Source organism: Pygocentrus nattereri, chromosome 18, assembly GCF_015220715.1.
Source record: "Pygocentrus nattereri isolate fPygNat1 chromosome 18, fPygNat1.pri, whole genome shotgun sequence".
Classification (NCBI taxonomy): Eukaryota; Metazoa; Chordata; class Actinopteri; order Characiformes; family Serrasalmidae; genus Pygocentrus; species Pygocentrus nattereri.
This window is the reverse complement of record NC_051228.1, coordinates 6,365,555-6,383,100: the sequence shown is the minus strand read 5'-3', so window position 1 is coordinate 6,383,100 and position 17,546 is coordinate 6,365,555. Positions and strand designations below refer to the sequence as shown.

The window sequence follows — 17,546 nt, the reverse complement described above, 5'->3', positions numbered from 1 at the left end:
AGAGTTATGACTAACATCTAGTGGTTAAACTCCCACCTTTTCTTGTCCGACTGAGCAAGGAGGGATAGGTGATGGATCTGACGCGTTTGTTTACTCCAGCTCCTGCAGAACAGACAGAAACCACACCTAAAACTTTGCAGCCAAGTAAGAAAAACTTAATTGCACTACCTTTTGTGAAGCTTTAGTGGAACCAAAGCAAGGCTTACCATTTCCTTCTTCCTCGGCTCTCCTCTGAAGAACAGAGATACAGAAGGTTGGTTGAGCCTCACTAAGACAAACTGAGGAAATGTGTTTTTCTGTTGATTGACAGTGCTTACCTTCCCTGGAGCGGTTATCCTCTGAAAGATGAACAACGGTGGAGCGAGTACTGGTTTGTCTGAAACAGAAAAACAGGATTTCGCATAAAACTTGCCATTAACTAAACACTGTGGGCCAGTTTCCCAGAGCTAGATTAAACCTAAGCTTAGGCTAAAACGTATTTCCTAAAGTGATTCACCATCCGCAATTTAGCCTACTAGACTTAGTCTATGTCCGGGAAACTAGCCCTAAATAACAGCAATTTCACACTCTTCTTGTCAGCCAGTAGCCATTTGCATGAACTCATGCAACAAATAAACCCAGAAAACCATGCAATGTTTTTCTTGTCCTTAAATTTGATGTTTTTTCTTTTGTTCCATGAACCTACCTACCCATTCTGTTAGAATTAAACAAGCTGTTTTTGTTAATGTGCCTTCAAGTCTGATCTCTGTAAATGACCTCTGTTCTGACTGACTGACCCCTACACCAAGCAGCCACTCCATGCAGATGTGTGGAACCTTTGGAAGGCTCCAATGATACATTTACTTCCTGACAGCCATGAACAGCACAATGTTTAATCATATTCCCCACATCTTCCACTTTAATGACTACCTGCAGTAAGGACACTCACTTCAATGTGAATGGGTGGGGCTAAACTGCTGTAGGCTGAATAGGTGGTCCCATGTTATTGCATTCATAGTTGTGACATCACAACCATGATCAAAGCTTACTTTCCACATATGGAGCGGGAGGTGAAAGAAACTTTTAACCATTACATAGTACATCCAAATCGTTTATATAAAAAAAGTTTGTATTTCTTGATTTGGAGCCTTTAAAATGCAGCAGAGGCTTAGAGTCAGTGCCCTGCTTGGAGATCCAACAGAGGAGGCCAAAACTGGAGCCAGCTTGCTACTTCTCAGAGCTGTGAAAAGTCCTGGCCCACTAATCTGCTGAATGAATGGAGTCTTCAGTTCCAGCGGGCCTTACGCAACCTCGAGGCCTTTCGCATGTCACCTATAAGGAACGGCCCACCTTGGCGGAGGTGAAGACCGGACCCCTGGGAGTGCGCGCCAGGATATACACGCACCGCTTGGCCGTGGGCCGAGCTAATCCCGGCTCAGGCCTGTCTGCAGACTAATAATACACCTCCAGTTATCATCACACTCGTCTGTCTGCGAAAGTGAGAAGTATGCCTGCGCCATTTGTCACATGCAACTTTGTGTTATATTCTTTTCTGAAGTCTTCTTCAATTATAAGCACCGAGACGTCGACAGATCTAGACCCTTTAGCAAAGCAAAACGTTCTCTGCGATCCTTAGCACCTGTTTTTTTTTTTTTTTTAATTAGAGCTGTTATCTTCTGGTTGACAGCTTTTTAACAGGATACTCCAACATTTTTCAACCTAATCTCTATCTAAGCCATCTGTATTGCATACTTGATACGATATATGCAATAAATTTGATGCACATCATTTACACTTGGAAAAAATGGTGGTGTCCAAATACATATGCTTTCTTTAAAGTATGTTTAGCAAATATGGCAGAAAGGCAATAGGTTAAAAAAGAGCACTGGAGCATTCCTTTATTCCTTTTTAGGCCTTTCAGTGAAGGTCAAATGATTAATCATCGTAATATAACATGTTATTAAGCGCTCTTTAAGTAATAACACTAACATATAAAAAGAGGGCAGCACTGAACCACTGGCAATAGCTACTCAACTGACATGACGGTCAAGGATGCGATGGCTATTGCTTGCTTCTGGACAAACGCTGCCTGTAAGATGAGTGTACACGACAAAGCGATGCATCATGGGTGGCTCTGAGCTGCAGTGATGTAAATAATCCTGCTTCTGACCTTTCCTAAGGAAAGCTGCTCAGGGCTTCACATCAGTGCAGTGCAGTGCAGACACATCAAGCCCTTTTATGTACATATTAAAGGTACACTGTAAATGTCCCACGTGGGAGTGAAGAGATGGATCAATGTTTGTCACAGCACAAGGCATGCTGTGTGGAGAAGTGCAGGAATCAATGGTTTCAATAATATAGGTCCAATTGCAGAAACTGTAAATAAAAATAAAGAAATTTACATGTCTGAAATGATGAATGGAGCTGTAGAAGATTGCAAAATGACTAAAAAAGCTGAATAACATTAAGCAATCATCATATTTTAAAAGTGGTGATCAAATTTCAAGGTGGATAACAAACAAAAATTATAATAAAAATAATAATGTAATAAAAAATAATGTGAATAGATACAGGTTTTAGTCTAAAATGTATTTTTTTAAAAATCCATTAATAGTGGAAGAGTACAAGCAGAGTGTTGTAAAATAGTACCTAGAGAACCAGTTTTTCTTAGATTTAACAAAATTTTACATATAAATACTCACATATACGTTCACCGGTGGTTTTAGATAGTAAATAAAATGCCTATATTTGTGTTGTTCACATGACGACCTCTGGTTCCACTATAAAAAGACATTTGAGTCTCTAAAATGAACCCATTTCACACCAAACCACTCTGAATGAATTTATTTACGCTTCAACCATTAAATTATGCAGAAACTAGTTTTAAAAAACTCAGCATTTTAAGTTAAAATACATTCTTTACAGTGTTTGCAGTTAGGCTTAACTTTAAATGGTTACACATTGTTAAATCAAAAACTTAGGGTTCTTGGGTGGCGCCAAAACATGCATGCCGACATAGACAATATATGGCAGAGCATCAGCTTTAAGACATCTGAATGACTCAACCTTTAACCCGCCTTGCTTAGAGTTACATAATCAAATTCCACACCGTCCAGCGAGTGTTCTTCAAGCGACTTCCACTGACGTGCTATTTTCGTCAAAGTAGGGCACTGACTGTCTGCACGCCTCCTTTTGGCATTGGCCAGTTCTTTCTCTTCATTTCAACGTCACATATTTCGAATACGCTGTTTGTCCCTGGAGAGAGCGACCCCACGAGTTTCAGAGCAGAGCACCATGTGTTCGGTGATAAATTTACACTGGAGCTGACAGCAGAGAGCGAGAGCTTTGTCTTTGTTTGGCACACTTTACTCTCTATCCTGTGATTTTAAAGGCTGCATGTTACATAACTCTCAATGAAAAGAGATCCGTTTAACAGCAGAGCTCAATTAGCATGCACTGCACACAGTGGTGCCCTGAAGAATCATCAGCACCTCTGGTAACAGTGACCAAAAGAAGGCCGATTTTTCACTGAAACATGAGAAAAATTTCTAGATGTTTTTATACTCTTCCCTCCGCCCCATTGGTTTGAGAGAATTCCTACAAAAACAGCGCACGGCCAACCAATCCTGACCGCTAGCCTGGCCCGTTCACCACTGCATTTTCGTTTTTCCAGCCATACAAGAACCAGGCTCCTATCTCTCTAAATGTAGAGAAACAAAAATACTCCAAACCGAAGGTCCAATTACTGTTTCAAAGACATGTTTGAAATCACTGGTAAAATCTGACAAAAACCTTAGAAAATTTTTGTAGTGTTTGGCTCAGTAACAGAGTTGAAGCACGTTTTTTTCTCGGGTTATTCTGGCTGCTGCACGATTGACTTGGCTGGCTGTTTTTCTTGAAGGCCTGGACTTTCCCTGCAAACAGACTCTATGTTGAACATTACAAGCTTTCCCATTCGTATTTCACTCAGAGACCAGTCGGCTCCATAACGTCTCCTCCTACACGCTAACAGATACGACCAAACTAGCGTTAGCCTTAAAGTCTTCCCTCAGTTTTCTGAAACAAAAATGTAAAGAAAACAGAGATAGTGTCTTTTTTCAGTGGAAAACTGATGCCAGAGACATTTTTATAACATGTTTACCACAGAAAGGAAGCCAAAATTGACCAAACCTAAGGTAAAGTGTATAGATAGCTAAGTAGCAACCTTGCTAGCTTTACTGTCCTTCTCATCTGATGAGCCACTGAGCGTCCATGTTAAAGTATCTGTTTGAATCCATTGTCTCCTCCATGGAGTGGAGATCAAATCTCAAGGTGGATAAAACAATGTGTTTTTTAAAAATCCATTAATAGCGGAGGGACACAAGCACGGCGCTGTAAGGCAAAGTAGCACCTAAAGAAAACAGATTTACCACTATTTTACGTATAAACACTCAGAAGAAGGTCACGTGTAGGTTCCCTGGTGGTTTTGGATACTGAATAAAATGCCTATATTTGTGATGTAGACATGGTGACCCCTGGTCTGATCCATTCTCTCCATTATAATAATGATTTGAGGACGGTTACTACAGTTATACCACCCCCTGGTGCGCGGTGACGTCATCAGAAATCAAGACTTTTATCAATCAAATATTACAGAAAAATGAATTTTGTCTTTTAAATTATGATGAGTTGTGCTTAGTATGACCAGATACATAAACTGAGTCAAATCTGATTTTAGGTGCAAGTTAAATCATGCAATAGAGCACCATGAAATTCACTGTATGCATCTCTTATTCAATCACAAACTGACTATTGGCATGATTATTACTAATTATTACTATTATAGCCACATACAGCAGCTTCATTTGAGACTTAAACTGATTCTTTTAGGCTATTTATGCCTCCTAATCACAGATTGGCGGAAAGCACTATGTTTTCTTAATTCGTTCCAGTCAGTTTTCAGTGTGGCCGTTAATAAAGCAGTGCAGTCTTTCAATAAAGATGCCACAAAGGCTTCTTCTGCAAAAGAAGAACCTTCTGGTTCATCACAGAACCAAATTTGAACAGCATTGGGGGAATGTGAAGAACTTTTTAAAGGTTTAATGAATGTAAAGATAATGTAAAGGCTCTACACCAATTTAAGTGCATTTCCTAGAACCTTTACATTATGTGGAGGTTCTTTAGACTTCAAAAATCTCATTAACAAAACTGGTTCTCCAAAGGACAGTCTATTAAAAGTTTTTGCAGGCCACCAAAAGTGGTTTATCTATGGCATTACACAGCGAGTACTTTTAAGAGCATGGCTGACTTTGATTTAGAGCTCTTTCTTGGAAGCCTGTTTTATTAACTTATACAGATTTAACAGATCCACACAAATCTGCTTCCATGTACATTTGGTCTATAAACAATACTGATTGGGTATTTAAGTGCAGAATTCTTGGAAAAACAAATACTCATCTGGATTTTACAGTCTGCAAGTGCAGCCGAATATCAAGTCTCATCGAGCTATAAAAGCAGAAGCAGAACATGTCAATACGCTCAACTGCAGTTTTCCTGTCGCAAAACCAGATTACTTTGTTATACAACAGGCAAAACAGTTTTACAAGCATGGTGTTGGAGAGGATGAGACAGAAAGTCCCGTGTCCAGTCTGTTTCTGACTCAGACAAAGACAGTGACTGGACAAATACTACACTCCCATACCAAAAAAACAAACCTTTCCACTGATGGTTTTGTCCAGATTCCCTCTAAAGTCTAAAGGCATTTTCTCAATTTTTGCATGTCTTCTTAAATTTGCTTTTAAAAGCACTTCTGTATAACGTGATACTAAATTCTCTGTTGTCTTCATTATTACTTTCCAAAACTGCTGCATTAGGAATGAAAGGTTTCCAAAATGACAGGTCAGTCCTCATTGATTTCCTGAATGTCCATTATTACACAAACGAATGTAGATGGACACACAAATCTACCAATTACAATGGTGAGAGACAGGTGATGTGTATATCATATACCCCTCTTCATAGGCTCATAACTCCAGATGTGAGTCACGCTATGATGGAATTGAAAGGGCGACTCTTCAGATTCGGGACCGTATTGAACCGTATTTCTGTGCTGTATTATCGCAAAGATCAAAACAAGTATTTCGCTGTTGTTGGAACAAAACCTCGTATCTCCAAAATGGTAACTTTACAGTAGAAGGAAAAAGCATACTTTACTTTTAATGCAAGTCAATGGAACAAGAATTTTTTCCTACTAATTTTGGGCCATTTCTCTTGGTCATCCATTCATCATGAAACAAGATACAAATAAAATAAAATAAAATAAAATAAAATAAAATAAAATAAAATAAAATAAAATAAAACCTGCTGCTCTTTACAAGAAATGTAAAGAGCAGCAAGCATTTTCAAATTATGTCAAAAACTGAAAAACATCAAAAATGGAGATTTTGGAAGGTTTTGTTCCGACAGCAGTGATATAAACATAGAATTTGACATACAGGCACATTTGTGGGACTTAAGGATTTAGACCTTATACAGAATATTTGGTCTCACAAACAAGCCTGGTTTGAAGCCGTCAGTGCTGAGTGGAACAATATTGGCTCTACTTACTGTCAAAGGCTGTCTGCAAGTTTACATTTCAACATTTAAAGAAATTAAGGGAAAAAATCCCATTCAAAGTTACTTTATCTATTTGTTTAATTCGTGCTAATTTACTGACAACTGATTTGTTGTTAAGACCATTAAAAGCTTAATGTTTTGCCACTTTGGCCAAGACCCATTTTTGCAAAGAAATGTATAACAATACATTTGACAGACAGACATTAAGTAATTCCTTTCTCAGGAGATTTGATAGAAGATAGTTGCCTAAAAAAGAGGAACATCAAAAGAAAATAAATGAAAAACAGGAGTTTGCAAAAATGGAGTTTCAAATAAATGATTCTAAGATTGAGAGTAATTGAGACTAACAAGCACCTAACAACCACCTGGAAGGCCTGGTAGACCACCAAAACTATCCCCCATTGGAAAAACAGCACTTACAGTTTTCCTCTTTGAGAGAGAGGAGAAAACCAGAGAAAATCTGAGTCGGATCTGAGAAACGTGCGAAGACAACTCAGCACTATGGGTCTGAAAAGATAGCTGTCCAGAAGCCTGCATCTTGTAAACTGGCCAAATTGGAACGACTAGAGTCAGCTTAAATATTGCGATCATCAGAAAGCAGTGATTTAGATTGCGTAATAATTGCTGGTGTTCTTAGAGCAATGGACTGGCCACTCCAGAGCCCAGACCTCAACATCAATGAATGCTGGAAAAAGTGGAAAATGCAAAGAACTTATGCAAATGCAAGTGTAAAAAATGATCTGCAGATTTCTTTCTTTGAAAAACTGAAAAAGAACAGAAGCTGAACTGAGTAAAAAGTGCACAAACTAAATACTAAAACCTCGATATTATATTTATTATATTTGTCTGTCTAGTTGTCTGTTAAGTAAATAAACTTTTCTGCCTTTTTTGACACTAAAAATGAATAACGTACTTAATGGCCTTTTTGATGGAACATTATATAAAAGCAGGGTGCTCTGACATTTGCACAGCGCTGTATATGCTAACACTTCCTCTAGTTTAAGCCCTCACATGGTATGGCATAATATCCCTGTGACAGCGACAGCCTGAGTGGGCAGGACGTGATGTGTGTCTGTAAGTCCGCACATCAGCTGCAGGCCAGCGGCGGCTTTGTCGCTCCAAGGTCAAGAGCTTTCAGCTGAAAATGACAGGCAGCTGAGTCACACGTCACTCCCTCACATGAGCGAGCCTTAAATCGGAACTGCAAGGAGATTAAAATGGAAAGGCATCTAAGCTTTGGTCTATTCCTGTACCATTATGATAACGCTCATGCAGCACACACCAACTCCACCTGGAGAGTTATAGCAGCAAGTCATTTGGATCTTTAAAGGAACACAGTTCAGTCGAACATCAAACACAGGCCTTCACAATTGTGTCTTTAACCCAAATACAGTCAATCGGCCAAGAGTCCAGAGTCTATGTACACTAATTAGCATAGCGTAAACTGAATGCTTAAATCATTACATGCCTTGAGCTTTTAAATAAGCTTCCAGTGCTATATGAGATCCTGTTATTAATAAAAATGGACAAAAATCGATGAAAAATGGATGAAAATCACATATTAAGCAGTTAGTGATGTCAAAGATAGCTTGCTAATATCATGCACTAAACGCACTAAATTTTTAACGCCACAAATTTAACACTATTAATACATTCTGACCTTTCAAACCACCTGTACTTCCGGTCTGAAGCCTAGCTACTCGTAAGCTGTTGCTATGACTCCGCAACCATAGCTTTATTGTTCAAATACAGCTTTTGAATGGCAAGATCCACTAAAGCTGCTTAGGCTTAAACTCTCGAAAAGTTTTTTCCTGCCACCTTAATGCCATGAACGTTTATTTCTGAATAAAAAGATTCATATACAAGCAAAACATCAGCATTATCAATTAAATCGGTAATGCTAGCACTGCAAAAAGCCTTAGGCCGACTATGCTGAACAATGCTCACATAAGAGCTATGCATAAGCTGAGGCATTATAAATGAGGAGGCTGGTCACTGGTTAAAATCGAAATGACCGTGCTCATAATGCTCAAATTGGTGTCTGTTTACGGAAAAAAAGTCCCGCCCTTCAAGAATAACAGCCAATCAGCTTGCTGGAATACGCCACAAACGAAGAAGGGTCAACGTTATAGTGGCGCTAGTAGGGAAAGGCTCCCTTGTTGTGGACATCTGCTCAAATACAGGAGCCAAAACGACCTGAAAAATCATGGTTTTTGTGTTACAGAGCCAAACGTTTCAAACTATTCTGAGGTTTTGTCAGATTTTATCATATTTGATTTCACATTTATCTCCCAACAGTAATTTGACCTTCAGTGTCGAGTGTTTTGGTCTCTCCCCAATTCAGATAAAGAAGGCTCTGGTCTTGTATGGCTGGAGGTAACTGCCCAGCAGCATTGCAGAGATGGTGGCCAAGAGGACGGACAATCACAAAGGAAATCAAGGTTTGACCACGTAGCCAATGTAAATCTCACGCGACACTGATGATGAATGCGTTCACCTTATTTTGAAGTTCAGCCTGTTATATTCAGTTTAGTTTGAATTATTTAAAGTAACATCACATTCTGATAAAGCTTATTTTGCCCACTCAAATAGCCACCCCAAAAGATAAGTGGTAAATGGTAAACGTGTTTTCTGCATTTTTCTCCTTTTTTCCTATATCTCCTATATTTTAGGAAAACGACAGACAAGATTAATCACGATTATTTTAATCGTTTGACAGCCTTATGAAGAATTTAACACTAAGCAACAAAAATGATTTCACCTCTCATTTTGTAAGTTGTAACTGCAAACACATGAGCTCCTGCTGGTGTGGGTTCATGGCCATTTCATCTCTTTACATGATGAACACAAAAGCGACTAGTGTGCTAATAGCGCCCCCTTGCTGGAGAAACTTCTACATTGCTAGAAAGCTACACATGCTTGAGTAAATGACTGAGTTCCAAGGCTATGTCCGCATGCTTCTCATATAAAAATGTGTGTTTTCCCCCATTATAGCGGAGGTGCTTTGGAATTCAGCGATTTCACAATTTTACTGTTAATCCTTCAGTTAAACTTGCTGTGAATACTGCTGGCTTAGCCTTGTAGCCAGTTGGTTATACAAAGCTCCGTTCACACACAGAGTCATGTTTACTATGCTTTCATATACACTTCATAAACAGCCATGTGCAAAAGTTTGGGCTGGTCAAATGACCAGAAATTTTATTTTTTTTTTAGGTGAATTAAATGAACACACCTGCACAGAGAACAAACTTCTGAACAATGTAATGCATAATAACTGTTTATCTGCTGAATTTAAACTTTTGGGGAAAATATCAAGCATACAATATGGCCTGTGTAAAAGTTATGGCATATGTTTCATTTTTTCCAAAATGGTAAACTCAAATAAATAAAGCATTGTGCAGTAATATTTGCAGAAAAAGGCCATATTTTCCATATTTTCCATATGTTTTCTGTTGAGGATGTGTTAACTTGTTTTTATTCTGAAAATCAACCAAACATGTCATTTAACCAGGGGTGTCCAACCTTTTGTACACAACTGTACATGAAATTTGTGATCAATTTATGACTGAAAACATGCACAAAACATGAATCAATCAGATCCTGTATGTTTCCTTCTACAAGCTGGGCTGTGCCGAAATATCATACTTGATAGCGTCTCTTTATAAAGCAGGTGTTTAAGTGGAAATGCAGAGCCTTTATAAAAAAGTCCAATTATGACATTTTTATTTGTTTCAGAATCTTTCATCAGAAAATCCTGATGACTCTCAGAATCTAGGATGTTTCCTATGCATAGTAACTGGTGAGTTGGTTGTAGGTCTCTGAGAAAGTGCCCCCCCCCCCCAACTCTCCAGTCAAAGCCAGTTCTCACTTGTTCCGCCTTGTTCTGCTCTCTGTGTACTTGGCAGGGTAGAAACGTAATTGGTCCATAAAAAAGTGAAAGAGCTTCTTTCTGGCAGATCCTGAATGCACTGTAAAGTTTAATGCCAGCTACAGCTGAGCTCGATCAAAGTTTGCCCTCACTTGCCCTGGCGCTCAAAAGTTGGTAATCACTTGTTATGTTAATAATGCGCATTATTTCATATAGAACAATAGCACAAAAAGTAGAAAACATAGTATTTCTTTCAGTTTGTAGTGTGTCCACTCTTTGCATTCATTACAGCATTTCAGGAGACTTGCTTACAGTTTTTCATAGAAATCTGCAGGGCTATTTTTCCACACCTCCAAAGTTCAGCCTTAGTAGTTGGTTTATCATTTTCAGCTTCTCTCAATTAAAAAAATCCCAAACACAATCAGTGATGTTGTGATCCTGAATATGAGTGATTTATTATATTCATAGTCATTTACTAAATAAATCAACACTTAACATTACAAGCAATTCCAAACTTCTGATCCCTGCCTGTCTAGTTCGCTATTCACTGCCTGGGGAGGGGAGAAGGGGGACCACACTTTGCCCACTGACGCAGACCAGGCTGCTCTGGCCTCAGCCAGATCGCTCCTGAGGGTCCAGGATGGAGGGAGGGGGTGAAATAGGGGCAGGAAAAACAATCTTGCCCCACAGCATTGGATGCAGCAGCTGCCCCCACATCCATCGCTCATGGCCATCGCTCAACAATGATTTCCCCCCATACTGCCTGTTCTGTCTGCTCCCTATTGCCTTGTGTTCTTCTGCACAACAGGCCGCATTCACACAGTGCTTGGCCGCAGGCCTGCTGTGGCTCCAGAGGTTTTCTTAATGTTTTCTGAGGCCAAACACGAACAATGACAACAGCTTAGTCCTGCCCACTGCAGCTGCATTTACTTAGAGAAGTCCTGCAAGACCTCTTTGTGTGCAGCTTCAGCGTTTCAAGACTGGAAGTCGGCAAGAACTACAAACACCTTCCACTAAAACATGCGCAGCATGTTATTGTGCCATGAATAAGAGGATGTTACGGGCTCCTGCAGAAGTTACGACTCGAGCACATTGATCAGAGATTTAGTCCATGCCCCAAAATAACCGTGCACTGTTTTTAAAGCACGTCTGGCATCGAGCGCGCACTCTTCTTCTGTTCAGCCTGATCTGCACGTAGCGACGAGTGGGACGTGAGGAAACTGTACACGCAAAAAAGGGCCTCTAGCAGTCTATTCTAAGGGCTGATACAGCTGAATGGAATGTGCGGCTTTACCGACAACCTCCTTATATGAACACTACAGTTACAGAGTATGGATTCTTCCATACGAACCGACTAGCCATTGTATATATCATATCACAGGAGTATCTTATGCTGCTCCATATAACATTTGAGCCTGATTGCTGAGGTTGAGCTAGCAGTGCGGATCTGTCAGCGTTGGTCAACCAGAACGCTCAGGCTTCTTTTGACCATTTATGTAAATTGTAGAAAGCTGCAAAATTTAAAGTATGACCTTTTCTTTCAGCTAGAACCGGAAGCAATAGTTCCACCATATACCACCAATAGTTCTCTAAATTTGGATCAAAACATGATCCCTGTATAAATACATTGGAAGGTCTGGCAGACAGACCCTACAGGTTCCTGACACTAAAATAGACATCCCAGCCTAAAGCTGACATTTAATATGTTATTTGTCATGCTGTGTGATCTAACGTATCATATCACTCTACCCCTCAGCCTCACTGGCATTGTGTGAATATGTCCTACAACCATTGCGAATCCTCCTCACATAGAAATTCACTGATGCAGAGGCTAATAAATATTGGCAAAAATGGAGAAAAAAAGAAGAAAATTCAGCTCTTCCATCCGCTCCAAAGTGCTTGTAGTTTTTCAAAATCTCCCCCCATCTTCAAGATACATAATCAGAAGCTGGTTTTCCGAGTTTTTAAACCAGAAATTCTCCCTCTTGAGGTTATTGTGGCACCACTGTAGGAGGCGAGTAGTCATGTTTACACCAGCCCCTTTAATCTCTTTTCTTCAGTTTACTGTAAAGCAGTGAGGAACCCTCGGAGCATTCTTGGGCTTCAGAGAAGGCCTAAGGAAACGAGCCCTTTCATTGCTTAGACCTTCAGTAAGGACCCAGAAATGTTAAGGTTCTTTTATTCATTTAACCACTTAAATGACCATCGGTGAGCCCAAAGTATTATTACATGCTTCTATAACCTAAGAATAGCTCAACCAGTTTGCACTGAAGTCCATGTAGTTACTGAATAATAAGCCTTATTATGTAATAAGCCTGAGATTTTAAAGGATTATGTAATTTGTAGAATGCTGCAAAGCAGGATCTCCACCATATGGTTCTCTAAATTCCTAACAAAACATGACCCCTGCATCAGAACCAAAAGACATAGATGTAAAGTCAGAATACGCTGGAAGGTCTGGCATACAGACCTTACAAATTTCTCAGGACCTTCTAGGCCTTCAAAGAAGGCCTAATGAAATGAGCCCCCTCATTGATTAGGCCTTCAGGAGCTGAACCGATGGCCTAATATGTCCAACATAAGTTGGAAGTAACATAGATACAATGGCTGGACCAATACTGTTAGAACAACATCACACTAGGCCTGCTGGACATGCTAGATACGCTACTGATTGTTAATATGAACTGTGATGTAACCAGAGTTTTAATCAGTTGATAGAAATGTTCATATGAATTGCTGTTAGCTAAGTACTAATGTTACTACAATCTCACATGGGCACTAGGTGAAGTTGGCTGTGGCCTCCAGACTGCTAAGAACTGAATGGAACCCAAGGTATGAAATACAGAGGGTCATGAGGGGTCTAGGACTGTCTATTGATCCCCTTGGATGTCCTGAATGTCTCAAATTCAAAATTCTGGGTCACTCAAATACAAATCCAGGGAAAGGTCCTTGTTTAACTGCTTCTCTTGCCAATCGGCCAACAACTGTCTCTGGTATTCTTAACTAACTAGAGATTGAAACACTGCTCTGCCTCAGGGTAGAAATGTACCAAACTGGTTCACCCAGATGGTCCTTCATATCTTAGAAAGACTTCAGAGTATGCCGTGATATTTGTAACTGAAAACTGGTGGAAGGAGATTAATGTGTGGACGAGTGCAAACTAGAAAAGAAGAACTGTTAAACCAAACACTTGTGGCCTTTGAATCTAGCACCAGTGTCACTATGGCGAGTGAGTTCGCAGCCAGTCAACTTGGGACCCCCTAAAATACCAGGGGGTATTTCGCACATTGATGAATCCTTTCAGGGGATGAACGCTCTTCATATTTTGTAGCTGCATCCAAAAAGCAGAAGGCCTTCAAGCCCACTTTTGAATGTGAACAGCAAAGAACGGCTGACAATTTGACCGTTTATCAGGGAGCACTATCAGGGTAAACTTAACATATTTGTGAGAAATGATCCAGGTGCGTCAGCGGGCCAACACCTGCTTGATCTATTTGGGAAGGGAGGGGAGGAACCCTGTCCCAGACCGGAGCTGACAGGCTCCTGCCACTGTTCTGATGGAACTGGATTAGGCTGCCTCGATCTGGTCATCATTTTCATAAGCTGCTTGTGACACCTCCAGCAAGCGAAACTGTCCCTCCTGACTAATCATCTCTTCACTGACTTCTCCTGAGCTCATGTTCTCATATAATACTTCTCACCAACTGGTAATTGAGAGCGCTGGACTGGCAAAGTTAGATGGCAGTGGCTGTACTTACGGAGAAATGTAGTATTAATGGAACAGATGCAGCTGGTCAGTGCTGCTTCTATGTAGTAAATAACAGAGATGCAAAAATGCATCTGAAGGTGACATTATGGAGTTTGGGCTGTTAGAATCCATCAAAATTTATATTTTATATGTTACGTTCAACAACATGTGCTGATTTTTCATGCAAAAAAACTGGAGTTTAAACATAAAAAGTGGCCAAATTCCATTTTAATTCTCAGTTTTATTAAAAATGTATATCTACAGTGCACATAGAGTATAGATCTGTTGTATAGACACAAAAATATTAATGTATTTTGTGTGTTTTTATATATACTTCATCAATCAGAACTATTTATGGAAAAAAAGTCCTAAAAATCACAACCAAAGTAATTAAAAAAGGGATGAAAATCCACAAGAATCCGCATTTAAAGCCCTGGTAAGTGACTATACAATCACACACCCCCACAACGCTTGATACGTGTGGTTGGTTAGTGTAGTGGTTTACACCTCTGCCTTCTACGCTGTAGACTGGGGTTCAATCCCCGCCTGGTCCTTGGGCAAGACTCCTAACACCACCTTCACCTGCCTGTATGAAATGATCAAACTGTAAGTCGCTCTGGATAAGTGCTTCAACCAAACGGCATAAATGTAAATGTGATGATACACCACTGGACATGAAGCGTCCAGGGCGATAGGACCTCCTGAGTCACTGTGACTGATCTGATCTGAGCTGAAGTGCAAAAGGAGAAACTATATACTGTCCAGACATCGGTCACTGAGTCATGCAGAGGTCACTACAGCTGTGCAATGTGATCAGCAGATGAGCTATTACATCAATCTGCAGTGCTTCTAAGCAGTTACTGGAAATGCATAGTTCTGATGACAATCAGCTGAACAACTTCAAAACTACTTTTGTAAGAGACCTTCAGTGTCCTCTGGGTAAAATACCTGCTTACCTTGAGGCGTGGAACAGACACCGTCCCGTCCACAGTGGGCAGCAGGAGAGCCAGGGCCATCCACTGCAGCTCTGGTAGATAATGAGGCTCTACCGGAGGGCGAAGACGCTGGAAAGTCCGTGGACAGAGACATCATCCCGGGACACGCTGCATTGGAGGCTGCTATGGGCTGAGTTCCTCTCATTACCCCCCCCCGCTTCTGCTCCTGCTTCAGCAGCTCAGCTCAGCGCTGCTCTACGACTGTTCAACACACTGACGAGCAGAGCGGTTAAAACGGGATTAAATGAAAGCACAAACGCGGCAAATGCAGCACAATGACGGCGAGAAACGCCGCTGCAGGGGGTCGAGTTAATCCAAACGCCCAGCGACTCGGGAACAAGCCGCTTCTGGCAGTGACGGTGAACCAAACGTGAGTCCTGTCAGCAAGAAATATGTCAATGAACACTCGTGGGCGGAGTGGGCGTGGCGACGGGAGCTGTGGGCGGGGCATCAGTAGTGTGGAGTGTGGTTTGGCACGCGTTGTACCCTGCAAGCGAGGCACACACACACACACACACACACACACACACACACACACACATATATATATATATATATGGAGCTATATATAGTGGAGCTTATAACATGAAAGCGAGGCACACACACACACACACACACACATATATGTGTATGTGTGTGTGTGTGTGTGTGTGTGTGTGTGTGCGTGCCGTGTGTGTGTGTGTGTGTGTGTGTGTGCGTGCCTCGCTTGCAGGGTACATATATATATGTGTATGTGTGTGTGTGTGTGTGTGCGCCTCGCTTTCATGTTATAAGCTCCACTGGCTCCAGGCATTCATCCTATTCTTCAGCGATTAGGACCCCCATGCGACCACCACAGAGCATAATTTGGGTGGCGGATCATTCTCAGCGCTGACACGGTGGTGGTGTGTTAGTGTGGGTTGCGCTGGTGCGAGTGGATCAGACACAACCGGGAGAGTTTTTAACAACCTCAGTGTTGCCGCTGGACTGAGAACATCCAGCCAACGGCGTCCTGCGACCACTGATGAAGGACTAGAGGATGACCAACGCAAACTGTGTGGCAGCAGATGAGCTGTCGTCTCTGGCTTTACATCTACAAGGTGGACCGACGAGGCAGGAGTGTCTAACGGAGTGGACAGTGAGTGGACGCAGCGTTTAAAAACTCCAGCAGCACTGCTGTGTCTGATCCACTCGCACCACCAGTGCTGAGAATGATCCACCACCCTAATAGTACCTGCTCTGTGGGGGTCCATGGGGGTCCTGACCCCTGAAGGAACTACTAAGTGCTCCTGTATCGTAAGTGGAACAGATAAAACGGACACTGTAAGATCAAGGAGGTGTTTGTTGGGACTGAAGAGGAAGCTGATCTATAATATGTGCAGGAATGAACACAACTCCTGCAAACTGCTGGAACTGATGGGGTTCTGCACTTCGGGCGGCTGGGCACTTTATTCCCGCCCCTCGATAGGTATGAGAACCGCGGTTATTGGCGCAGTGTTACCGCGCTGAGCCCCGGTAGCTCAGGGGCGGCTTTGGGCGGCTTTGGGCGGCCTGCTCGCCGTTGACGTGTTGCTTTGCTTTTCCCGGCTCAGCTGACCGCCTCCAACTGGCCTCGCTCTGTCACGTGATCCAACAATGACGCAGTGAACGGAACGGGCTGCTTTCGCGCGCATGCGTACTGAGGCCGTGCGGAATTTTCCACTCTGGAATTATTTGTATTCCCACCCGTTCTCCGGCACTGGGCGCTTGGATTGGCTAGCAGCTCGTGTTTAAATGAAGCCGCGGGTAATAACTATTCATAGTCACCCCGTTTCAACTTCATTTTAGCCCAGTTGTAGCTGAATGTTGTATTGTCTGCTGTTGTTTCAGCACTTGGTCAGCCTAGTCTGTCTATCCCGTCCTGTCCTAGCGCAGGAGGCGGAGTTAGCCGGAATACGGGTGGGCACAGGCAGCATTGAACTTGTGCTCCTGGAGTCTGAGGCTATAAATGTGTCTGTTTATGCCGGCCTTGGCTGGGATGGTCAGCCTGATTCACCGAGCATTTGGGTTCAGACAGCTTTAAAGCATTTGGGTTACATCACGTATTACCTGGATGATCATCTGGCCTTTGGAAAGTCGTTTGGTGTGATAATATTTACAGATTTTAATACAGTCTAATAGATTTTATAGTCTAATGCTGAGGAAATTTACAGGTTACCAAATATTTCAGGCTATGTATAAATTTGCTGTCTGATATTATTATTATTAATTGTATTATAGCATGAACTTAATTCAATTGTATTGATTTTGTAATTAAAGTGCAGTACACTTAAAAAAGATGGTTCTTCAAGGGTTCTAGTAAAAAGAATGGTTCAATTTAGAGCCATGAATTCTATTTAGAACC

The 17,546-nt window shown here is 41.4% G+C and overlaps 2 protein-coding genes across 4 annotated transcripts in view; one reads left to right on the top strand and one right to left on the bottom strand.

Annotated features, from left to right (window-relative positions):
- The window catches only part of LOC108433280 (ran-binding protein 3-like), a 28,975-nt gene extending 13,398 nt beyond the window's left edge, over nt 1-15,577 (bottom strand). The window contains exons 1-4 of the mRNA XM_017707741.2: nt 15,146-15,577; nt 318-376; nt 207-231; nt 37-102 (exon numbers count right to left, since the gene is read on the bottom strand). Of these exons, the coding sequence (XP_017563230.1) occupies nt 37-102; nt 207-231; nt 318-376; nt 15,146-15,329 (334 nt within the window). The 5' untranslated portion in view covers nt 15,330-15,577. The remainder of the gene's footprint in view (nt 1-36; nt 103-206; nt 232-317; nt 377-15,145) is intronic.
- The window catches only part of LOC108433279 (tsukushin), a 13,598-nt gene continuing 11,487 nt past the window's right edge, over nt 15,436-17,546 (top strand). For 2 of the 3 annotated variants that reach the window (XM_037547514.1, XM_037547510.1), the window contains exon 1: nt 16,354-16,631. The gene's annotated coding sequence lies outside the window, so the exon portion shown is untranslated. Of the gene's footprint in view, nt 15,555-16,353; nt 16,632-17,546 lie in introns of those variants that run through there. The other variant, XM_037547511.1, reaches the window with a different exon arrangement.